This window comes from Pelodiscus sinensis, chromosome 10 (assembly GCF_052426305.1).
Source record: "Pelodiscus sinensis isolate ZL-2025 chromosome 10, ASM5242630v1, whole genome shotgun sequence".
NCBI lineage: Eukaryota > Metazoa > Chordata > Testudines > Trionychidae > Pelodiscus > Pelodiscus sinensis.
In genome coordinates this window covers 52458679-52484354 of record NC_143061.1, presented here as the reverse complement: position 1 = coordinate 52484354, position 25676 = coordinate 52458679, and the positions used below count along the sequence as shown (strand labels likewise).

Below are 25676 nucleotides of genomic sequence, written 5' to 3'. Positions count from 1 at the left end.
AAGTGCTACATAGTCCTGTATTTTGTTTCAGCTACCCTAGACTAACACAGCTACATTTCTATCGCATATATAAGGACTGACTATATTAATAATCATCAGTAATAGTCACAAATGCACTGACTTCCATCAGTTGAGAGTCCATAGGTCCCTCTTCCAGACCATTACACACTTTCACCTACTGTACTGAGAACTTCCATTTGCAAGACTACATGGAACTCCACCAGGGAAGGCGAAGAGCCCGTTCACTCTTGCTTTGACACTCAATCCACAGACCCAGACAGACGATCTTGAACTGAAAAGCCATCAAATACTACTAACTTGAGGATTAAACCCACTAGCTTATAGGTGATGGGGTCTCCACCAGCAAGGTCTAGAGTCAACATCTTGGTGATAAGCCCAGCCCCCTCTACTGGCAAGTGGTGAAGGAATTTCTAATGATGCACTGTGCGTAGGTCCTGTTTGTAGGGATTAGCTGGTGGGTGTTTGAGAAATGTGAAGCTCCATAACTATTAGCAATTAAATGGAAAAAGTCACTTGTTGACTCTTTTGTCCCTTCCTGAGCCTTCTGGCTGCTATAACAGCAGAGGATATTTGCTAGTCTACCCTCACCTAGATTCCACTCGCTGCTGAGTGGGGTGTGCCAGCTACTCTACCATAGTCCTACACTCCCTAGACTCCTGCAAGGACAGTTGGCAGTAGCATTACAACACTGTACTAAACCTGCAGGGTGTTAGCTCCACTTCCCACAATATCTCTGCTGTTGCTCAGCTGCCTTTCCTAAACTGCAGCAACATCCAACAATCAATGGAAGAAAAGCTGTTCAATTGTAGTAACCACCATAATTTTAAATGCCTATCTGTTGCTGCTTTTTACATCTACAGGAGGAACAGCAGCAGGGATACCGGAGGTGTTTGTAGCACAGTTTTGCATAAGTTTCTCATTATGACTGGTTCACACCAGTATTAGCAATGTTGGGAGCCTTCGAACAAACCAGTTGCTAGATGCCATTGGTGTTTTACACTCAACAGCTAGATTAAACAACACTGGCATCAGCAAGTGTCTGGTTAACACTTGGAAAGATGTCTACAAATCTGAAAGCATAAGTACTACAAACCTCAAAAAAGTGCTTAGAACTTGAATATACCATGTGGGCTACAAGTAGGTTATCTGGACCGGATCCTGAACCCGGGCAGGATAAAACTGAGTAAGTGGCATGCCTGATGGCATCCCTCATCAGTGCTTTCTTGGCTGCTTGAGTTCCCCATACCTACTCCAAGAGCTTTAGAATCCAGAACAAGTATACATTTTAGGATGAACTGGTTTCCTGAGAAAAAGCTTGTGTCTTCATGGGCCTGTCCACACTACAGGTTATTTACTGAATATGAAGCCAGGTTCCATGGGGTTAATATGCTCAATATGGTTTTAACAGTTCTTGTACAATGACAGCCGGCCACAAAACTGTCACTCTTTCTTTGCTATACACATAGAAATTCTCAAATGTGCTAGTGTTACCACTCAAACCAGTCCCATTATTCTCAGGTCTTCACCTGGAGAACACCCCATGATGCATTGCTCTGTTACAGAAAGTACTAAGTATTCTCAGCACTCTATTTTCTGTGCACCAGCAATTCTTATACTTAACTAGAAAGTTGTGGACCAGATCAGAAAGACCAATACTTGAGGTTGCTAGCTATATCAAAACACAACACCATCCCAGTCTGTTGGATTGATGTCTTTCACCAGCTACCTACCCCAAAATCAAAAGTGTTCAAGTGAGCTCCTAGTCTTAATGCCAAACTGAAAGACCTTGCTAGGGATATGAATTAAAGAAACAAATTTGTTTATTTCACCTACTCTAAACTAAATCAGTAGGTGTATCAGCAGAGTATTGAGAGATTCATCAAATCTGAGAATCACATGTGATAAGAAAATCAAGGCAAGAGAAGTCCAATATCACTGAACACAAGGTGATAGCTGGGTCAAAGGATGAATCATCTGCTCGGTCATGAGTTAGATGGCATTATGGGCACCAGACTGACATAGCTCACGCTATGTAGCTCATGCTATGTAGTCAAGAGCTACGTTTTGAAACAACCAATGACAATAGGGTGCCAAGGAGAAAAAAGACTGCATGTGGATTGTATCTGGTTGGTACTGTAATAAAACAATGATGGTGACAGTTGCTCACAGAACTATGGAAGTAATGCTATCAAACTAGTTGTGGGCTGACCTTTTAAATTTCTGAATTAAAAACTGATGAACTGGAATTTTCCAGGCTGCTCGTGAGGCTGAAGTTGTTTCACCAGTGGATGAAGATATCTTTAAGATTTTAAGAAAAAAATTACTATGAAAAAGCAACATTTAGAGGCTACACATTAATGTTTCAGGACACAAGCCAACCACTACCTGGTTAGGATAGTGAAGTATCTTCCCACAGTATCAGTATTTTGTTCCTTTTTTAAACTTCAGGAATTGACCAATGTCAAAGAGCAAATACTAGATCAGATGGACCATAGGTTTGATCCAATATGGAAGTTCCTATGTTCCTATAAAACATTTTATTTCCAGGACTGGTGAAAGTCAAAGATATCATAGAAATTTGCCAAACTGGCATAGTTGTTTCCATAGAACTAGTCCTTCTGTTTATAAGGCCATATATTTTATATTGATGAGCACTGAGTAGTGTCAATATGTATAATCAAAGTAGCATCTTCTAAAATTGGTTTTATATTTGTACTATTTATTATATTTATTCAAGAAAAATGTTTTATCCATGTTTAGATAAATTCATCTCCCGTGCTCTTATGATACTAAAAACATATTGAAATATAGGAATTTTAGTAGAATTTAATGCATATTTTACATATAAAAATAGAATATACAAGACAGCTGTCTGTATATGTTTACATTTCCTGATACAACAGGCACATTGTATTTTTATGTACTCTTGTTCCTTGGAAAATTCAAACGGTGCCCGTTAAGTTTACATTTAGGAAACCCTGTAGGGGAAACAGGAATCACCTGAGGACAGCAGAAGTTAACATTTATTGCTATTGGGTTTGCAGGAGAGTGCTGAAAGGCTTTTAAAAAACAATCAGTCCATCTATGACATTGCTCTTCAAAGTGTTTGATCTGTCTTTATTAGATGACGGTATTTTTCAAACTCTTGCTTACTTCATGGATGTCCATGAAAGGCTGCCAGGGCATTAAGGAAGGTTCCCCTGAAATTATGTCAATTTCTCACCAAGAGCTACTTTTGTAGAACAGGTCTTGAGGTTAATTACATTATTTTCAAGAAACTTTTTTTCCACAGAATATGCCCACATTCCACGGCGTTTTCTGAATAACCAAACCACATGCCGCAAGTTTTCTATCTCTCAGGGTGAATTATCCAGGAGTGTAGTACAAGTTGAGAGTTCTGACTCACACAAAGCCCTCAGGTAAGAAGAGGATGGAGTCAGAAACAAGGGAAAAAATAAAACCAGTAGGAGAGGAGAGATCACTGGGGGGGCCACTTATGGGATGCAGAGCCTTGCTGATTAACATAGTGGAGGACAGAGATTGCAAGCAGGAGGATAGTGCATTACTTCCTACAGATCATACAAACCTAGGACTTATATAGACCACACTAAAGTGTCGAAAGAGGATATGCAAATTCCGTGGGAATATGCATATATTCTTCCAATCTCACTTTCAAAATCAGAGCTTTCGAAAGTGAAAGTAATTTAGACGCTGCTTTTTTGGCAAGCCTCCCCTTGTCAAAAAGCTGTGTAAACCTCATTTTTTGAGGAAAAGCGGCTTTATGACAAGGGGTGGGGAGGGAAGGGTTCACCGAAAAAGCTGCATTTAAACTACTTTCACTTTCGAAATCGGAGCTTTCGAAAGTGAGATCAGAAAAAGGTAGTCTAGATAAGCCTCTAGAGATAAACACCCCCTGTGCTCAGCTCATTCCCACCCCCCAAGACAATTGTATGGTATGCTTGCCAGAGCCTGTCCACCTTCCAGATGCGCCTCCTTGATTAACTGATTTGAAGTATATCCATTTTCCTCTCGAGTGCCTTTAATGAAGGCAAAATACTGAAATAAGGGCCCAAAACTATTACAAATATTTATAATTCCTGATAGCTGTTCACCTTCACTACTGGAAAGTAGACTGGGTGCCTCCAGAGTAAGTACCATACTAGAAAAAAAATACAACAGTATAACAGGGAGAAAAAATTACTTAATATAACTTTGGGCCAAGCTCCATTCTATACCATTCGCCAACAAAATAATTCTGTTTTGCCACAGAATTCTACTCCTAAAACTCAGCTTTTCGCATTCCTTGTGGTTATGGAGATCAACTTGAACACACACATGCTGAGCCTGAAACTATAGTTTTGAGAGTCCGGTGGCATCTCAAGAAAGACCTCCACTGAGGCCACAATTCCACAACTCTAGAATCTGGCATTTTTCCAAGATACCACAGAATTCAGCACCCTTGCTATGAATTTGCTGTGCCCAGGTGCCTGGATTTTGCTTACTTCTCCTGCCATGCCAGGACCAGCCTGCTGCTTCCTTTGATTTCCAACTTCTCACTCAGAAAGCTAACTGATTCCAGTCCATGTTCCCTGCACTGTTCTATGGAACTAGGCAGCTGGGACTCAGCATGCAAAATGACCAGCAGAGATACCCGCAGATCAGTGCAGAAGAAAGAGATGAATTGCTGGGACACAAGATGTGCTGTAATAATTAGGGCCTAACAAGCCCATCCTAATTGTTGGCTGAATTACTGGAAAATGGGTAAAAGTTTGCAAAATGTTACAGACACCTGTAACAATATATGTTGATGGGCAAAGCTACAAAAAGGCGGCAAAAAGCCTTGACTATCCATACAAAAGGGTCTACCAAAACAATCCAAGGACTGTGCTGGGATTCTGACTAGTAAACAACAAGCAAATGGAATTAGATGTTAATGGACCAAAACTGATGTCAGAAACTAGGCTTACTTGGCATATGAATAATTAAGGGATGTGCTGTTCTGCCCATCACTCATTTGTAGATCCTGAAAAAAAAAAACCCCACTTTGGCCAGCAGTGAACACAATCAAATGGGAAAAACTTCTGGAGAAAGCCAAAAGGCTTTAACTCCAGAGATTTTCCTTCATTTGTGAGCTTCCGCAACTTTGGCACACAACAACAGATAGCTGCAAGGACCCCACCCTGATGCATGCAAAAGCCTGCTCTGTCAAAAAGTGGAAGTGGAAGAGGCTGAAACTAAAATGAGGAAAATCTTTAAATTAACCAGTAATATTAAATATCAATGGAATAATTTCCAAGATGTCTACAGCAACACCAGAATCTTTCAGATGTAGATATTACTTCAGACTACAAATGCTTCAGAGCAGGGATTAGCACTTATCTAGAACTGTATAATGTCCGTCACAATCCTGAATTGGGACTTCTGGGTACAAGCATAATATATATTCTGATTATTATTTAATAGCAACACTTTATTTGAGGAGAAAAGGAGTTTATCTTGATAAGTGCAAGGAGATGGACTACAGACTAACAATTCCCCAAGGATTTTATAACAAAAAGATTCATGAGTTGCAATTTTAAGCATTAGTTACAATGCAGCCCCTCTCCCTCTAGCTCCTGTTGAGGATTACCATTTGGCTGATGTGAGCTGCATTTCAATAGGCTTGTCCCTTTGTAACATCTTCACAAAAATCTGTGGTAATAATTCTCCATCAACCAAAACTGCAAACAATGAAAAAGAGGATTCAGGAAATAATTCAAATTCAGTTAATCTGTAAAATGAACAATATATTAGCCACTGAAGCTTTCAGCTTACCATTTACAAGAGTCATTGATACCTGGGGGTTCTCAAAGGCTAGAACTGAGAAGCATTTCAATGCTTGCATTCGAACCTGCACAAAAACATAGGATTTACATTTCTTTATGTTTCACAGATATTAACCCAAAATAACTCTCATTGTGTTACACTACTTTAAGCTATCTAGGCTTTTGGAAATACCAGCTGACGGAAAAAATCTAGATGAGGCTGAGAAGCAGGTGGAAGTGTCTGGGGACATCGCTTGACTCTTCAGCAATATATATGCTATTATCTCTGCATGTTGTATTTTGCACATTTGAGAGACCCAGGGGAAGTGATTACTGATGGGTGGGAACAAAAGGAGCAGATGCAAGCTGCCAATCCTGCACAAACCTTGGCAAGACTTGTTCCCAACAGCACAGAAGACAAGAGTCAAAGATGCTCTTGCATACTTTGAGGGAGAGCTTCAGAAGCACCCAAAGGAGTTAGGAGCATAAATCTGATTAAAAAGTAATAGGACTTGTGCTCCCAAATCCCTTCTGAATTTCTGAGAGCACTGCATAATTAAATTGAATGTAACTACACTAGCAAAAATCAGTTGAAACTATTTAATCTGCTTTGGTTATAGATCTTTACAGTTATCTGCACTACTGCCACTGCTATTATATAAAGACATTAAACAATATCGTGCACGTGTATTCTGGGTGGATTTGCATGTCACTTTTAATGTTTGCTTTTGCTTTGCTATCTATGAAGATACCACATGCTATAAGATCATCTTTTGAATACAGCAAAATAAAACTGATTATTGCTATTCAGTCAACCTTGGCCTCCTAACCTGGGGGAGGAAATACTGGTTGGATGGAGAGGGGAAGATCAAGAACTCCATTTTGGCAATGTTGAATTTAAGCAGGAGACCATGAGACCAAAATGTAGATGTAGACCGAGGAAACTGGGTCTGAAGTTGGGAGAGATTTACGAGTCACTTATCAGATTACCGGATGCTAGCGAAAAGAGAAAGAAGACAGAGGCCTTTGGGAGAGTTGAACTTGGGGGTAGTGTATCAAACAGAACACTGAAAATACAACGTAGAAGGGTGGCAGAGAGCCAGGACTGGACAGGGAATGTCAAAATCATGGCCAAGAAGAGGAGCATGGGTCACAGGTCAGAGACAGATAGCCTCATGGTATGCTGAAATCCACCAGTGGTCCAGGAGTAGAGTGATGACAGACACAGGGAATCAATCCCCAAATAGAGTCTAATCTGATGACAAATCTACCACTTCAGAAGTGGGACATTTCCTGAATTTGGTGCTGGAATCAGGTTCCTCCTTACTCATGGAGTAAATAGATGCTGGTAGTGCAATTTCCCAAAAAGCAGTCTTGTCCTTGAAACAAGGAAGGAAACTCCACCCTTGCTCATCAAGTTTTTTTACCCTTCTCACACAGGTCCACAGGCTTCCAAACCACTAGGATTCAGGCTGTAATAAATAAGCTATTGCAGAGTAGAGCCCACAATGGCTCCCTCTGAACTCAAATGGCTAAATAAGAATGTTTTTTTCATAGCTGATCCCGAGCCCAAGGAACTGAAAACATTTATACACAGGGTCTGAAATATACTGCACCCCTTGTGGAAAGAGTTATTTTGGCTAATGTCATAGATAAGGTAACCTTGCAAAACCACAAATGAACAGGGATTGTTTAAAACAAAAAATTAAAAACTAAGAGGAATCATTTGGTTTTCCATTACCAGGGTTCGGTAAAGATAAGCAAAATAGATTTTTGTATCAGAGCTGTGAAATTTTCATAACAATATCACAATCTTGATGTAAGGACAAGAATCCTGAATCTTGGGTGTGCTAAAAGACCAAAGCATAGAACCAAGTACAAGTAATGAGGACTGCAGCATAGACCAACATGGTGAATAAGAACATAATTGCCTAATGGGTCAGACCAAAGGCCCATCTAGCCCAGTATCGTGTCTTCCAACAGTAGCCAACACCAGATGCCCCAGAGGGAGTGAACAGTAAATCACTGAGTGATCCAACCCTGTCACTCATTTCCAGCCTTTGACAAACAGAGGTTAGGGACACCATTCCTACCCATCCTGGTTAATGGCCATTGATAGACCTGTCCTCCATGAATGTATCTATTTCTTTTTTGAACCCTGTTAAAGTCCAGGTCTTCACAACATCAGTAAGGTAAATAGCTTTTACTGGACTAAATGCTTTGCTCCATTAAAAGATATTATTTCACCCATCTTGTGTCCCTAATATCTTGGGACCGACACAGCTACAACTATACTGCACACATAGTTAGACAGCCTGAATGAAACATAAAATTAAGTGCCTTTAAGACTGAGAGCCCCAAACAAATCCTGCTGACTTACACCCACCATATGGGAACCAAATTTTTGGATATAATTATTCTACCTTCATATATCCAAGACTGGGCAAAGCGTTCCTTTTTTCCAGGCAATAAGAATATAACGGGAAGAGAGCCCCTTATCCAGAAGCTACCGAAGAAGCTGTGTTTCCAAATAAAGGAGGAAGACTCTCTGTATTTTCTTCCTGAAAAAGGTGGGGGTAAGAGATTTTGGGGAAGCAGCCTGGAGCAGGATATACTTTCTGGGTGACCCATCTGTTTGACGAAATTCTCTAATAATGCCAAGTAAAAAGGAACGAGTCTGTTACTACAGGGGAAAAGGGCAGGTTAAAAATATCTGTGAGGAAAGGTTCATGGTTCCTGAGAATGTTGTCTGGCAAAGCATGCCAGAAAAGATGAAACACTGAAGTCACTACAACCTACAACTATGATCTGAGGAAGTGGGTCTGGCCCACGAAAGCTCATCATCTAATAAACCATCTTGTTAGTCTTTAAAGTGCTACATAGTCCTCTATTTTGTTTTTCTACAACTATGATGTTTTTCCTCTACTGGCTTGATGGAACTGTGTCTGACCAAGGCCCTAGAATTACTTATGTGTGTACAGATTAAACAACTCTTTCAGTTGTCTCATGCAGGTAGAATTTGTAATATACGAAACACCCATAAAGCATGATTTTAACAACAAAAACGTTCTACATCAATGGTGATTATACAGGCTTAGTGGTTTTAAAGAACTACTTCATATTATTAGTACTAAAAGTAGTATAACTGTACTATGTAAATCTGTCTAGGTCTGTTTAAAAATAGAGGCAATTTACTGTAAATGTGTTCTGGACACTGAATATCTTGTGTGTGAAAGTCTCGAAACCTAATGGGAGCGATCTGTTGCTACATAATCATAACTACAGGATTGTAGAGAGTTGAGTACATGCATAAACAATAAAAGAGACATGCTCTTATCTGAAATCAAAGTGATTTAATCAATATTTTTCAGTAATCCTGAGAACTACATTTTTATTTAAAAAAAACAAGATAAAATATTTATTTTATAAATTGGAGAGTCAATGTGAAGTGGACATCCCAAAACTAAACCCAGCCAAAGTGTATAATAATTTACTGACCCACCATGAAAACTTTGTTGCAAGAAAATAAAAATGATCCAAGCATTAAGTGAACTAAGCAAGTACCTGGTTAAAGATACAATCTATACAGAAAATACTAACGTATGTTGAGTGTTTTGTTCTATTCTTAATTCAGGGAACACTAAAATCGAGGCTGCCCAACAAAACTGAATTTTGCTTTCTGTGGGTATATATCATCATATAGAGTATGTCTTCACTTGCCAGTAGATTGGCTCTGCTGCAATTGATGCAATGAGTATCAATTTACTGAGCCTGGTGACGACACTACTGAAATGGGCGAGCACTCTCCCATAGATGCGTACTCCCCCACCTTTCAAAGAAGCGTGAGGAAGATGAGGGTGACGCTCTCCTGTTAACACAGTGCAATGAAGACACCATAGCAAGTAGATCTAAATATTTCGTCTTCCGCTACGCTATTCACGTAGCTGAATTTGCATAACTTATATCGATCCTCCCCCGTAGTGCAGATCAGATCATCATCTTTTATTTGTATGATCATGTTATTTTTTTCAAAGGATTTGCCTCATTCAGTGCATAGCACAGATGGTAAGCAACAATTCAGGGGTTTTTTTATTCTAAATATTCAAAAGAGGACCTCCACCCTTCACTGCAGACCATCCTGCACTAAATATAGAATCATAAAACTTCATGGGCTTTCCTATGACACTCATGATTGTAGCATTTGTACTCAAAACATTAATTTATCTTTATAATAACCCTGTGAATTAGGCCAATTGTACAAATTGGAATTGAATCAGAGTAATTAGACCTAAAATTTACAGAATAATCACCTAATCGTGATGTTTTAGTATATGGAGGCCCAACTAGACAAACACCTAACATCAACAGTACTCATTAACTTCAAATGGAGTGCGTGCGTGCTTGGCTCTTTTGAAAAAAATCAAGCCCTATGGCCCCATGGTGAAGGTAAGGTTTTCCAAAAACCTCAGCAGTCAGTGTGCAAGGAGTCCTAGTATGTGATGATGTAAATAAAAGAGCAGAAGGCAAAAACCCATTAACTCAGATAAATGCTGTAAACTTAATATTATTTCAGGGAGTTTTGGAGATAAGCTTTGTCCAGACACGATAAAACACTGATAAAAATGTTCTTGTACAAATTATAAAATATATAATTTATATTTCTTTCTATATATAGCTAAATATATATTTAAAAAAAATAAAAAGTTAGCCCTACTGTGAGTTAAGTGATAAAGCACAGACCTTTGGCTATTCAGAGAACTTTCTACAGTTTTGACTGGACTTTCTTCCTCCCTCCGCAAATAGCCAGTTATGCCAGGGCAGAGAAAGAAGGCTGGAGCACTTTCTTCCCCTCAACTGCACTCCACACCTGCCTCTCCTATACTCTTCTCCCTTGTGTTATTCCCTTCACACCTCTCCATTGAGCTGATTCCCCAGCTAAGCAAACCCACCAAAAAAAATCAAGGAAATAACATAACATTGGCTGCCATCACTTTTGCTCACTATGCTACTCTGTCCCTCATCCTGTGTCTGTCAGGTCTATTTAGATGCTCAGCTCTTGGTGAAAGGGTTCAATTACACAGTACCGGTAGAGAGGTTTTCCACTTTTCACTGGCCCTTAGACACTATTATAATAAACATGATTAACAAAATAAAAATAAAAACAAACTGCTGATCTGAACATCTGGTTTACTGGGGAGAGCAAAACAGTCGCTGAATATTGTTGCTGAAAAGCGATTCACTTTTGTTTAAACAAGAGTCTACAACACTTTCTAAAATTTGGAAGAAAGCAATTAAACCTCAATTGGTAACACAACACGGAGTCCTGTTTTCACTGATTTAATATTCCAGGAAACTGGAGATTGGTGGTGAGGCTAGAGTTTAAACTGAAATTTGGTTCCTTTCCCTCTTGATTTTTGTTTTGTTTTGTTTCCTCAATAATCCATGAAGAGTATTGCTTAGTCATGCTATTTTATCAGGCTTTTCAACAAGGTCTTAAGGGTCTAATGCTCCCATAATATACAGAGTCCTGTATATTGCAACCAGAAGTGAGACTTCAGCATGGATAGACATACCTGAGCTAGCTTGGACTGAGCTAATTCACTAATAACAAAGTGGCAGTGGTACGGGCTAGTCATCAAAGTATGGTTTTCAAGGTCACAGAAGGGCCTGTACTTGGGCAGTTAGCCCATGCCACCACCCATATAGTCACAGCTACACTATTGTCAGGGAGTTAGCTCAACACCTATGTGAGCTGCAATTTCACCTCCCAAACGCAATGTAAAGATACCCTATCAAATTATCAATGCTTCACTTTATATAAGGTATCTTTTATACAAACTTTTGTATCAATCCTTGGAAAAATAAATTAGAAACTAATAAAATTGTATTTCAAATGCTGTCTACAGAAATTAAAACGAGAAAATACAAAAATGCCTCCAGCTTTAATGAAGCAAAAATATTCTACATGATCTCAAAAGGCAGATAATCATGCACAATCAAGTTAGGAGTTTTACAAAGAGGTAAAATGACCAGGTCTCTCTGTTGCAAAAAAGGATACATTTTGAATAATTTCATTCTAACTGCTTTGCCTAGTAAAATAATGGAAACAAGCTTTGAAAGCAAACTATTTTCAAACATTTAGAGAATAGATGGTGTGATGTACTTTACAAGTGCATTTATTTTGTGAAGTACTCCACTGCACACCAACCTCTTGTTTCTGTGTTTGTACTGTGCAGCACTGGAGCAATTCTGCTTAGACATGATCTTCGCTCAGCAGAAGATCAACAGTGCCACAATTGATCTTCTGAAGTTCAATTTAGTGGGTCTACTAAGACCTGCTAAATCGAGATCAGAGGACACCTCCCTCAGCAGTTAGTGCTTCTGCTCCTGTGAGGAGTAAGGGATGTGTTTGCTGCTGTTAGCCTCCCACTGTGAGGACAACAGGGAAGCTCGAATCAAGGTACATTGACTCCAGCTACATATTTAATGTAGTTGGAGTTGTGTATCTTGATTCGACCTTCTCCTTTAGTGTAGACCTGGCCTAAGATCTTCAGACAGGGACATCTTTGGCACAGATCTTATATTTTATAACACTTCATATGCCTATACAAAATGAGTCCTTAAATGCTACTGTACAAATTTCTTGAAACTGTCTTGGCTACAAGAATGCTAAATGGAATGATTTCAGGCTGAAAAGCTACAATGGAAAGGATAATTATAACAAAGTAGTGAAGCCATGAGATTAGAGGTGATGATGGAAAGAAAATTAGACACGAGTTTACAATGTACAGTAATATGACTGAGTTATTTGCTTATGAAGAGTTCGCACCATAAAACAAAGGATAGACTCTCTCCCATATCTTTGTGCTGAGGCTACATCTGGAATACTGTGTTCAGCTCTGAACATCTTTCAAAAGTGCTACATAGACACATATGAGGCATTTCAAAGAAATGTGAGAAGATTAAAATGCTAAAGAGATTGATGAGAGAGAGGAACTATTACATGATCTTAAAGGCCTGGTCCTGAAAGATGCCATGCACCCAGGTGTTTTGCACCTCTTTGGATAAAGACCTATGTTTGTATAGTTTGTCTACACATCTTCTAACCAAGAAGAGGCATAACCACCTTCAGGTGGTTGAATGTAAACAGCAATGAGAGAGATTACTTATGATTCAAGTATGTACAAGCAGAAGCAACACGATGGAAGAGAAAAATGACACTAGTGTGTGTTAGCCTGTGTACTAGGGTAATCTTTCTGCACAAAATTGCACGAATTAAATACATTAATCATGAAATGAAAACAATTGTCCTCTTGCCTGCTGGGAACGGAACATGTATTAGCTCAAAATATTACACGTTCAAGTCGCAAAAAAATGGGAAAATTATCACTCCTGGAACAGAGTATGCCACCACAGAGGTAAAAGCAGCCTTGTTTCAGATTAAAGAGCCTAATTCCCATAAAATGTAGGCTTCTGATTTCATTCAGAGAGTTGGACAGATGGATTTTCAAAAGACATTGTAATGCTGGTCCAACTGGTTCTCAGACTGCTTAATGTTGTGTGTCATTTCTTGAATCATCCATGTCTACAGTCTACTTCCGTTTTACACTTCCCAATCCATTTCTATTTCTCCACCCATCATGCCAACAGAACAACAATCCGGTAGTTCGATTCTGCAACTGCTGTATCCTCCACAAAATTTCACTGGAGGCACGGCACCTTCCTGGAGTTCCCAATGTGATCACAGGCTGCCTGAGCGGAGAGCTCTCATCTCACTGCAAGTGGTCTCAGTAACTTGAAGTCACCCTCACGCTCTTCCAAGGCTGAAGCTCTCCCAGAGTGGACTTGTTTGCAACAAAACACAACGTGAAGTGCCCCCCCTTCTACTCCAGAATAGGTCTGCGGAAAGGCTCCCTCTGAGATGGCTTCCTGCTTCTCTGGACGGGCGGTCTCATGTATGTGTTCCTCCCGTTCCCGTTGATCCACAAGGTCCTCCAGAAGATCTGGCAGGACTCCACAGAGGTGATACTAATCACACCAGCATAGCTCCACCAGCAGTGGTTCGGCACTCTCCTGAGCCTCCTGCAGTGGGGCCCCTCACCCATCGCTGCTTCACCCAGACTTCTTGTCCCAGGACCATGGCCAGATTCCAGGGGAAACAAAACTCACGTAGTACCAAGAGTTTTATCAATACCAAACCTATAGTCTGCACCGAGGGGATCGTAGCCAAGGGTGGTAACAATACTGAAGGTCGTGGATGCTTCTTCTGTGTCAAAGAAGGAGAAAGTGTCTTTCTGGTACTGATGGGCTTCTTCAGGACCAAGGAAGGAAAGGAAGGAAGAAGAGCCTTTCTGGTACGGATGGCCTTTCTAGGCCCAAGGCTTTACTGACTTTCAGTCTAGCCATGCCGTAGGGAGCGCAGGATAGCTGACAATACTGATGTAGGCAGCTCCTAGGGAGCCTGTGTATAACCGTGATTAAAGGTGATGCTTACTGGTTAACCCGTTGATCTTTCACGTCTTTATTTTATAACCTATATGGCCGGTAAATTTAATTACAGTATGGTCACACTATTACCAAGTAATTCAGTTATAGTCACCTCTTGGACCAGACTCTGTACTCCCTTTAGGACTAAATCAAGAATTGCCTCTCCCTTTGTGGATTCCAGAACTAGTTGCTCCAAGATGCAGTCATTTAAGTTGTCAAGAAGCTTTCTCCGCACATCCTATCCAGAGGTGACATGTACCCAGTTATATGGGGTGACACAGACCATAGCCTGCAAACCACAAAGCTCTTATAGAAGGCAGCCATATTGGGAGGTGGGTTAATGCTTTCTTGTTTCCAAATTAGTCTCACCTGAACACAGGTCAACAGCCAAAGTAGAAAATAGAGGCCTAATTAGGAGGCAGCTTGCAGCTGGGGTGAGTTAAGCACCTGCTGCAAACTGAGGCCTACGGGGTTTCTATAAAAGGATTCCTCCCAGGCAGCAGGGAAGGAGTTTTTGGAAGGTGCACAGAAGAGAGCTGGAGAGCAGAGCAGAGCAAGGAAATGCTGAACCCCAAGGACTGGCCTGTGATGAGACTGACTCAGTAAGCAGGAACCCTTGCCTCTAGGGAAATCCCAGGGCAACAAAGGGGGCTCCATGAGTCTCTGAGGCACTCAAGTAACTGCCAAGAAGCGCAGAACCCCCAAGGAGCTACCAAGGGATTTTGTCACAGGGGATAGTTGAAATCCCTCTCCCCCGCTTTTTTTAATAGCCTCTGTAATTGCCCTGAGCATTTCATAGTCACCAACACCATCCCGATCAGGTGATCAATAGTATATCCCTAGTGTTATAATCTTATTATTCAAGCATGGAATATCTATTCAGAGAGATTCTATCGTACTGATTGGTTGATTTCAGATTTTTACTACATTTGATTCCCTGCTCTCTTTCACATATAATGCCACTTGCCCATCTCCAAGACCTATTCTATCATTCCTATATATATACTGCACCTGGTATTGCCATGTCCCATTGATTCCATCTAATTTCTGTGGTGCCTATTATATCAATATCGTCATTTAATGATCAAATTCACCCATCTCAATATGTAGACTTCTAACATTTAGATACAAGAATTTTTAAAATGTATCACTTTTTCAGCTATCTGCCATTATGTGGCGTAAATGAATGGGACTCTTTCATTTGAGTAACTCCCACAGACCTTGGGAGGCATGTAGATCAGTCCTCGCTTACAGACAGCCCCCCCATCCCAAACTGAAGCAAATACTCACCAGCAGCTACACATCACATAACAGAAATCCTAACCCAGGAACCAATCCCTGCAACAAACACAGCTGTCAACTCTGCCCACACATCTACTCAAGTGACACCATCACAGGACCTAACTATATCAGCCACACCACTGGAGCTCTTTCACCTGCACATCTACTAATGGGATAAACACCTTCATGTCCCAGCAATGCCCCTCTGCCATGTACATTGGCCAAACCAGACAGTCTCAATGCAAAGAATAAATGGACACAAATAAGACATCAAGAACGGTAATATACAAAAACCAGTAGAACACCTTAATCTCCTTGGACAATCAGTAAGATTTAGAAGTGGTCATCCAGCAACAACAAAACCTTCAAAAGCAGACTTCGAAGAGATACTGCAGCGCTGAAATTCATTTGCAAACTTTACACTATTAATCTGGATTTGAACAGGGACTGGGAATGGCAGGCTCACTATAAAAGCAATTTTCCCCCTTTGAGTCACCTCCAGCCTGAATGAACTAGCCTTGTAAGCACTGGTCCTCCACTTGATAAGGTCCTTCACCTTCTTTCCATGTGCTAGTATATTTATGCTTGTCTATAATTTGCACTCCGTGCATCTGACGAAGTGGGTTTTTGTCCATGAAAGCTTATGCCCATATAAATCTTGTTAGTTTTTAAAGTGCCACAGGACTCCTCATTGTTTTTGTGAATACAGACTAACACGGCTACCCTCCTGGTACCTGATTTCATTTGACTGTTTTTCCCCTAAAGAATGTGTCTGTCTGAACAACGTGCTCTTTTCAAAACTGTCAGCTTTTCCCCAACCCCTTAGTTTAGAAACTGCTGGCATGTAAAATAAAAATGTGATACAATCTGCTTCTATTTATGTGGAGCCCATCTTAGCTGTATAGGCTCCTCCATTTCCAAAAGGTTCCTCAGTTCTTAACAAATCTAAATCTTTTCTCCCTACACCATCACCTCATGCAGGCATTTAAATCCTGCAGTTCTGACTGTCTATCTGGCCCTGTGTGGGGAACAGAAAGCATTTCAGAGAATATCATGGATTTTAAACTCTTACCTAGCAGCCTAAACTGGGCATTCCAGGCCCTCTCTACTTTCCCTATATCACTGTATATCTATATATACTATGTATGGTATTTATATATACTATGACCACTGGTTCCTTACCAGCACTATATGTAAGCCTGTCTAAATGTTGAGAGATCTGCAACTTTCACCCCCAGCAGGGAATTCACCATGTGGTTCTTTCTGTCATCACAAGCCCCATTATCTATCTCTCTAATGACTATTACCTAATCATTAAATCCCCCATTACTATTACAAAGAAATGGATGCCCCAGTGACAATGAAAAGTACTCAGGGAATATTGCTGACTACCTACTGAATGTGCGCTTATCACTGCTATGGGCAAAAGGGCTGATGCGATTCTAGTACGAATAATTAGGGAAGAATATTGACTATAAGGAGGGAGGTGATATTACCTGAAGTATATAGTACTGCTGAGACCATCACTGGAATCCTTTTTCCAGTTCTGGTGTCCACACTTCAAAAAAGATGTTGAGAAACTGGAAAGGACTCAGAATAAAACTAAAGAAGGATTCATGGCGTGAAAAGCCTCTCACGATTAAAAACAGAAGTAGCTCAACTACTTAGCTTACGGAAGATTAAGAGGCTACTTGACTATGGTCCATAGCTGCCTATACAAGAAGATGATACCAGACAGGGCTCTGGCTGCTGAAAGTAAAGATATAAAAAGATCCAGTGGCTGGAAACTTAAGTCATCATTGTTAAGACTGGAAATAAGATGTTTAAAAATTAACACTTAGGTAAATAATGACTGGAACAGACTACCAAGAGATGTGATAAAGTCTCCATTAACTTGGAATCTTTAAATCAAAACTGGGTCTCTCTAAAAGGCTAGGACAGCCTTTTTGTGATATATGCAGGAAGTCACTGGGAGAAACCGTATGACCCACTTATACAGGAGATCAAATTGGATGATTATGAACATCTCTTACAGCCTTTATACTTATGGATCTATAAACATACAGATACAGTACCACCCCCAAGAGATAACAAATATAGCATAAGGTATATTTAAATGTTGTAACTGAAAAAAGTAATGAGGTAACTATTTACTTTCAAAGATTTCATTCTGAAAGTTTATATAGAGTGACACTGTTCAAGCTTAATAATTTGTGTGAGATGCTACATGCCTAAAAACCTTTCCTATTTGCTTAGCCACTGCAAAAATCACAGCACTGATTTGAATCCACAATCCTGTTTTCCATAGGCATTTACAGACATACTTTAAACTAAGGCACCAAATTCTCAGTCTTACAAAGGACACATATGCATCAGCTTGTGCACTCATACTTGCAGTTTTGAGTAAAAGTGGAATTTTGCTCAACCTCTCTCACTGAATCAGGCTTTGAAAATTTAGTTTCAGTTTGCCAGCAAATAGTCATCAGAGGTAGAATTCCCACCACCGCAATCAAATTCCAAGTCATACGACACGTCTTCCCACAAATACCTCTTCAAGAAAACACTGTGCAATCAAGTCAGCTTTCTTCATTGGTACTTGGACCCATCCATAATGGATTTCAGAAACAAAAAAAATATGGTGGAGTCCAGATTCCAAAGGATTTGGAGGAATAAAAATCACACAAGAGCCTCTTCAAACACATTATCAAGTTTTCAAAACATACTTGACTTATTTCTATCCAGGTCAGCTCATCTCAGCTTCCCTTTTCACCAGTTCTTTCTTTTAAGATATCTTCATTTGCTCATTTTCTTTTGTTTGGCTGAACTGCTGCTTGCCTTTCAACCAAGCTCTTCAATTACTAGTATTTTAACTTTATACAGCACACAGATATGTTGTGGCAGGTTTCTCTCTACATCTCTATATAACATACAAAATCAACAATGGTGGAGATCTGAGAAATGTGTATTATGCATGTGTGTGTGCGCACATATATAAATACAGATTGTTTTTACAGCGGATGTGAAATCAAAATCTCATTTTTAATGCCTTACTTTGTAGGACGTGGAACTTAATAGGTGAGCAATATTCTGAACTGCTCCATGGTTAAACAATATTGTCTGATGATCTGGACCCTATTAAGGGAAAAAAGAGAGTATTCTTTTAAAAAAAGAATATGGAAGAGGCTTTCTGTTAACTGCAACTTCAGTAGGTACTAAAATGTAGGTTTTCCTGCCATTCTTTGCTTTGTAAATTTGAGATGTGCTAGTTTCTTTACTGGCTGAAGCTAATCTTCTGTTATATTCATTGAGCTTGACCTATTTATTGATATTAAATTTCATTCTTGGAAGAAAATACCAAAACTAGAGAGATAAGGAGTAGAACGAGTGAAGTTATTTCATTTTTATTGATGAAGGAAGAGTTTTACAATAATTGATAACAGGGATCTTATCTTTCATTTCTCATCTAGTGCTACTGAAACAATATGTTACCAATCTTTGCAATATTACATAAGAATCTCAATAATATACAAGACCTCTTACATGGCTAATCCCTTGCATTTTCAGCAATAATGACTCCAGAAAATATAGCAAGCAACCAATTCTAAAACTATTTCTATATATTGGAATGTGCCTCAGCTGCTGACAGTGTTGTGAGACTAGGTCTCACTCCTACACATGAAATCTATTTTTAAACATTTCAAGTATATCAACAGTAAAGACAGCTAACCAAACTTATATTTAAATATTTAAAGAGCTAGTAAAATAAGTGATTGGAGTGTTAAAACATTGTTCAGCTTTGAAAAACTCAGTTTGAAAGAAGTCCAAAAACTGACCCTTATCTTATCTACAAGACACAAGTCTTACAATCTCTGTGGTCTGACCAGACCCTACAGAGGCAGAGGAGAAATGGAACCCTAAGGGGACCTCCTAAGATCAGAAGTTTCAACGAATCCTAGGTGATGAGTGTAGTGGCGCGTCAGAGTTCCCTCTGCAGGAGTGCCCCCAACCTGCAGAACTGTCTGGCAACTTCAAAATAGAGACGTCAGATAGAGATGATGGGCCTCATCAAGACTGAGGACGTCTGGAGGAACAAAGGCACAATCCTGACAGACTACTTCCTGCTCTCACTCTTGAGTGGATACCTTTGTTCCCCATCCCTGGTTTATCTAATCCTCCATAGCTGATTGACAGGTACTGCTGTGCCCTCAAGGCTATAGTGGTCTCTGCTTAGTATGAGCATGGGGATAGAAGGGCAGGACCCCCAGTCATCACACAGGCTCGCTGCCCTTTCAATAGCTCCACAGACCCATTCCTGTGGAACAACTCTATGGCCCATTGCACACCAAACTGATCATTTTCTATACTGGTAGAATGAGTAAGGAATCAAGGGACTGGTATTCCATTTGCAAATGTGTAACAGTCAGACTGTTCGTTAAATTTCTAAAGAGTGTCACCATTGGCAACAGCACATCGCCACAAACTACATAATCCCTATCAATAAACGTCAGTACCCTATACCCTAGAACCGTGGCATCTGACACACTGGCCACATGTGGCTATTTGGCTGGTTGAGTGTGACTAGTTGGCTTGAACAATGTGGATCTTTGGCCGGTTGTGTATGGCTAGTTCATTATAGCAGTAGCCACTATAGCGGCTACTGCTTCAGAATTGGTTGGACACCACAGCCTCAGAATAAAAGTATCCTCAGTATCCACTTTGGGGCTCCCACATTGGTGCAATATCTACTCCCATGCACAGCTTCTGTAACCATCTCATTGGTTTAAAAGAGACAAAGATGGGAAACACAAACTTGACCTGCAAAACATTGCTGGATTTTCTTGACGATTTGCAACCTAAATGCTAATGGTCCTCCAGCCAGAATGAAAATTTCAGTATTCTCTTAAATCAACTCGGCACACATGAGCAATTCACAAACATCTGTGACTATGCCTGTGGTAGAGATATTTCATTTTCAAGTTTGTGAGGAGTCATTAAAAACGGACTTAAAGGAATTATAAAAAATATTTTTAGTACCTCATTTATAATCATCCCTTTCCAGAAAAAACAGGAAAATTACATTTAGAGATAACATTTCTGATTCTTTTAAGACACTTCAGCTGCTACCCTGACAACTTCTATTAAAAAATGCAATGAAAATACCTTTGGTAGAAAAACACTTACATTGGCACAGAGAAGTGGCTGAGGCGATGATTTAAAGCCGCAGCTATGCCAGTGTCGAAGCTGAAGAAGAGATATTAAAAAATCGGAGGGAGAAATGAGTGAAACTGAAGTAAAGAATTGCTTTGACTTAACTTGTTTTTGTAACCTGATCAATGTATCACTTATCTAGTTCCCAGGTGCCAGATTTTCAAAGAGAAGCATCTAATTTATTGTAGATAAATACTATCTTGAATACGCAAATGTGTGTATTCGTGGCTAGTTAGCTGCACAACTAGACATGCATGAAAAAAATATTTTGGGGAGATGCAGTGTTTCCTTGCACCAAAGAGGTACGCTTAATATATGCATACAAATCTTTGAAAAATCAAACTATGCATTAATAGACCACATTTTAGAACTCAAACAGGCTTATTCAACAATAAGTTGTTTTGAACCTAGACACATGAAGACTTGATTATACAGTATTAACTCATTTTTAATTTCAGATATCTCATACACTTAGTCAGTAATGAGGGGTAATTCTTTTTGTTAGTCTTTGAATATAATGATCAAGTTCTAGGACCTAAATAATTATATTGTGCCTCTCCTCCAAAGAGTCATGGTATTTCAATTTTAAATCTTCCTTGGACATAACATTTAGGGAACAGAAATCACAGCTTGATTAACTTTCATTCATTACTTATAGTTCAAAGCATGGCTTATTACACATGATACTCAAAAGAACCATGTAACAAATAATTTATGATGACAAATATCAAAAATAACTTTGGATGCAACAGACTACACCGCAGAGGTTCAGCACAAGGCCTACAAACTAGCTAAGGCTCACTTACATCCTTAGAACAAGGCTTAAGAGGGATTTACCTAAGTCAGAAGCCTTGTGCTGTACCACTGCAGAGGGTGAATTTCATTTATTCTGCATAGCTCATCAAGGTGTTAAACAGTAATAGTAACTATAGTCAAATGACATTTCCATTGTAATTTTCTAAAGTTTATCATCATACAATAAGGCACCAAAAATAATTGGCTTTTTTTTTTTTTTAAATAAAAAGCTCACTCTGACAACTAAATTAGTAATAAATCTTCTTCACTTATGCCATCTTCCCTGAAAACAAATAAACTGTGAGAGAGAATCTTAGTCCCGTATTCCCTTTCAAGGTAAGTTTCAACATGCATTTTACAATGCTTTGTGCATTATTGTAGTTTAGTTTTCAATTAACTTGATTTTGTTTATTTTATAGGCAGATGGTATCTACAATTTGTATGTAAAGAACAGGCCTCCCACCTGCCCCTGAGAACCAGCATTCCCCTTCACATCCATTCAAAAAATTTTTCAGAGTTGTCATTCTGTCAGTCATTACCACCGTGAAAATAGTAAAGGATGTGCTGCAAACAACAGGAAGTATGAAGCCCTACTAACAACACTGAGTAAAGATTTTTCTATCTAAGGAAAATGTCAACCGTTGTCAATGAAATTTAAGGTGGGAAAGAAAAAAGTTAATAGGCTCAGAAGCCTCCTGCAACCTGAGCTGACCTTCTACCCAGGAAGAGGGAGGCAGTGGGGAACCATTCACAGGGACACTGGTTCATAAGGGGAGTGGGGCATCAGTTATCTTCAAAAATTCTAGACCACCTGCCTAGAAAGTAAACAAAAGAAAAGAATACATTGAAGCACAAATAACCCTTTAAAATACATGTTGAAGCTTACCTAAAACCAGTATTCATAGTGACGTGTTTTCCCCAGAGAAATCAATGAGAAAGATTCTCTCCAGCACACAATCTGTTCAAGGGAAGATAGTAGCCTTCATTAAGTAAGCTCAGAACTATCCATTGTTACAGGCATACTGAAACTTTCATGGGTATTTGATATCTTTCCTATAACCCTGGCAATATGTTATACTTTAACATATCAGCTCCCTGGTATTATGCTCTGAAAGCACAACAGTAGACAATGTGTCTTGGTTGCTAGATTTTGTATCTATGGAATAAAGTAGCTTAAAAAAAAAAAAGGTATTTTTAAGTTTCCCATGAAAGATTCTGTTTATCTGGAAAAAACAAATCGAGTTCTTAAATAATTTAAGAAACAGCTTCAAAAGACCTAAAAAACAAACAAACAAATTTGGATCTCTTTCTCTTTGTGATTTGATCCTTTTAACAATTCTAAAACAGTATTGTTTTCTTGTTATGATGCTGGGATTTATTTGAGGTCAACTATTTCATTTAGCATTTTTCATCTGTACTTTCAGTCATTAACACTAATGTATTGAGTGCTCTACACGCTCATGATTTCTATAATTTCACATGAAATGTTTCAAGATTTTTACATTTTTGCTGTAAAAATACGAAGTTTTCAAAATATTCATGGTAAACTAAAGGTCCCAATTTTTTCAATTTAGTGTAAATAGTATACTGTTACAGAAGACATTTTTTGCTTTTTTCTTTATTAGTAAATGAGGTTTGGTTTAGTTAATTCAATATTTTTGATACAGAAAAGCAGGCAACTGTTACAAAACAGAGCAAGTTGTTCATTTTGTCAGGGAAGACATGGCAGAATTCATCCTCTACAATTTTCCTCTACATATCTGATATTTCCACTAAATGAAAGCCTCTTTAAAGAGCTAAAATTTGAATTGATCCTTAATATTACTTTAGTTTTCAGTTTAAATAAAAAAATGCAGTTCCATGAGTACAGAAGCACACTCACTGTATGTGAACTAATGAGGAAAAGTACAATTTTAATACAAGAACACTTTTCATTGGCCTATAATCTCCCAAAATACAAAGTATCATGGGTACAAAATGGCTGCCTTGAGAAGACAGAGGCTGTCTGAGTTAAGGTTAATTCAATTAAATCCCAAACCAGAGCAACAAGAAAAAATGAAATCCTCAAATATAGTCATGCTGACAATGAAGTTTTATGTCTGACTGAAGTTTTTTTATTTTTGATTAATACACTCTATTTCTAAATGATCCCAAAGTACTTATTAGTTGTATACTTTGCTCTAAGAATTGTATCTTCTTATAATCCTAGAAACAACACTATGAGCAAAGGCAGAGGGGGAGCGAGATTCAGTCTTTATTGTCCTATTATTCCAGCCACAGAAGTCAATATTATCTTATACAGCTTCTAAATGGCAGAAACACAGGAGCCCATGTTGAGGATATTTATTCTTTCCTTACTTTGCAGCAATGTGAGAAGATCTGACATATGTATTCTTGTGTATATCGAGACCTACTAAGCAGTGCCATGAGGTGGGGGATAACTGTAGCATCCTAGAAACAAGCCAGAAAAGAAAACAGTATTAAAACTAAAAATTTCAGTACCATTAGTTAGCAGTAACTAACAAGATGCACCTAAAATTTCCAATAGTCAGTACCTGAGCCTAAAACAGGGGACCTGCTGAGACAAATAAGGAAAAAAGACAATGGCATAAAAGTAGTATGGTGGTGATTTTCAAAGAAAAAGACCACTTGGGGGCCTATTCCCACCAAATGCTATGTTCTTAATGCCAAGCTATGTGTCACTGAAAATCTCTTCATTGAGTAACCTATTTAATAAGAAGTCATAGGGCAAAGGTAGAGTCTCATTCGACTCACAGCACAACCTGTCATGGCCAACAAACATTGGATTAAAAGTTCTGTGCATTTCTGAGACAAAAATCCACCAGTGGCCTCCTCCTCCTCCTCCTCCCAGAATGGTAATTTACTTACCTTGTAATTCATTACCTCTTGAATCTGAGAGGGTGGAGTGGAGGGAATTTAGGAAGTGAGGTGCCAGTATAGACACTGGATTTTTTAAATCCCCGCCCCCCCCCCCAGCAGATGGGGGGGACATCCAAATAATTGAGTGACATTGGCCTTTCAGCTGAACAGTCCAATTCAAAGGATATCCTTTAGCACTGACAAAGCACATGTAAACTCTCATAGTGGGAAAAAACCAAATAGTAATCAGAAGAGAAATCAGCAAAGGGAGATCACCTCACTACCTAGTCTTCAGTTTTGTTCTGTTAAGAATCCAATCTTGTTTCTTAAAATAACTACACTAATTAGAAATACCTAAGTATTATTATAAATCAATGAAAACTTTAAGAAGTCTAACATATATTTTAGCAGAAGCCAGCTACAAGTGGAGATTCCACTAGAAGCAGAACTCCAGAAGCCAATCTCAACTAAATCATCTCTACGACAAAAGGCTTAAGCAAAGGAGGCTAAATATCAGATATCTTTTTTATGGAATTGCTGCGATGTGGCCTGCCTCTGACACATCTCTTTCCCCCAACCCTCTGCTCCCCTCATGTACCACTACCCCACATAACCCAAACCCTCTGCACCCCCACTCCCTCTCCCAAACCCTGCACCCCCTCCGATACCACTCCTCCAGGTCACAACCCACTCCAAGACCTTGCACCCCAATGCCCTGGTCAACCAAACTCACTGCACCCCCTCCTGCACTCCTGCCCCAAGTCACAATCCTGTCTCAGACCCTGCACCACCTTCTACATTCTTTCTCTAGGTCAGAATAATTTCCTGCATCCATACCCCATCTCAGACCCTGCACCCTCTCCGGCACCAGGTCATAACCTCCTCCTTCACTCAAACTCCCTCCCAGTTCCCACACCTTAATCTCTTATCCAAAGCCTCCTTCTGCATCCCAACCTCCATCCCAGATCCCACACCTCCTCCATTAATACAATGGAAGAGTGTGGCCCTTGACTACTCACCAAATTCTTGGAGTAGCCCTCTAGCAAAAATTATTGCCCACCCCTGGTCTTGACAGACCAACAGCAGGAAAATAGGTAAATAAATGCAGACAGCTACCTTGGCAGGGTTCTCAAAGGGAAAAGCAAATCCTCAAATTATAAACCCAGAAGTGCTGAAATGAGATCTGGGAACAGGTATGCA

The 25676-nt window shown here is 39.4% G+C and overlaps 1 protein-coding gene across 5 annotated transcripts in view; it reads right to left on the bottom strand.

Moving 5' to 3' along the window:
* Positions 1 to 25676, bottom strand: part of ARMC8 (armadillo repeat containing 8) — a 114051-nt gene that overhangs the window by 49557 nt on the left and 38818 nt on the right. For 4 of the 5 annotated variants that reach the window (XM_075937364.2, XM_075937363.2, XM_075937367.2 and 1 more), the window contains 5 exons: positions 23955 to 24047; positions 20775 to 20834; positions 18645 to 18725; positions 5836 to 5911; positions 5651 to 5741 (listed from right to left, as the gene is read on the bottom strand). In XM_075937364.2, the coding sequence (XP_075793479.1) occupies positions 5651 to 5741; positions 5836 to 5911; positions 18645 to 18725; positions 20775 to 20834; positions 23955 to 24047 (401 nt within the window). The remainder of the gene's footprint in view (positions 1 to 5650; positions 5742 to 5835; positions 5912 to 18644; positions 18726 to 20774; positions 20835 to 23954; positions 24048 to 25676) is intronic. The other variant, XM_075937366.2, reaches the window with a different exon arrangement.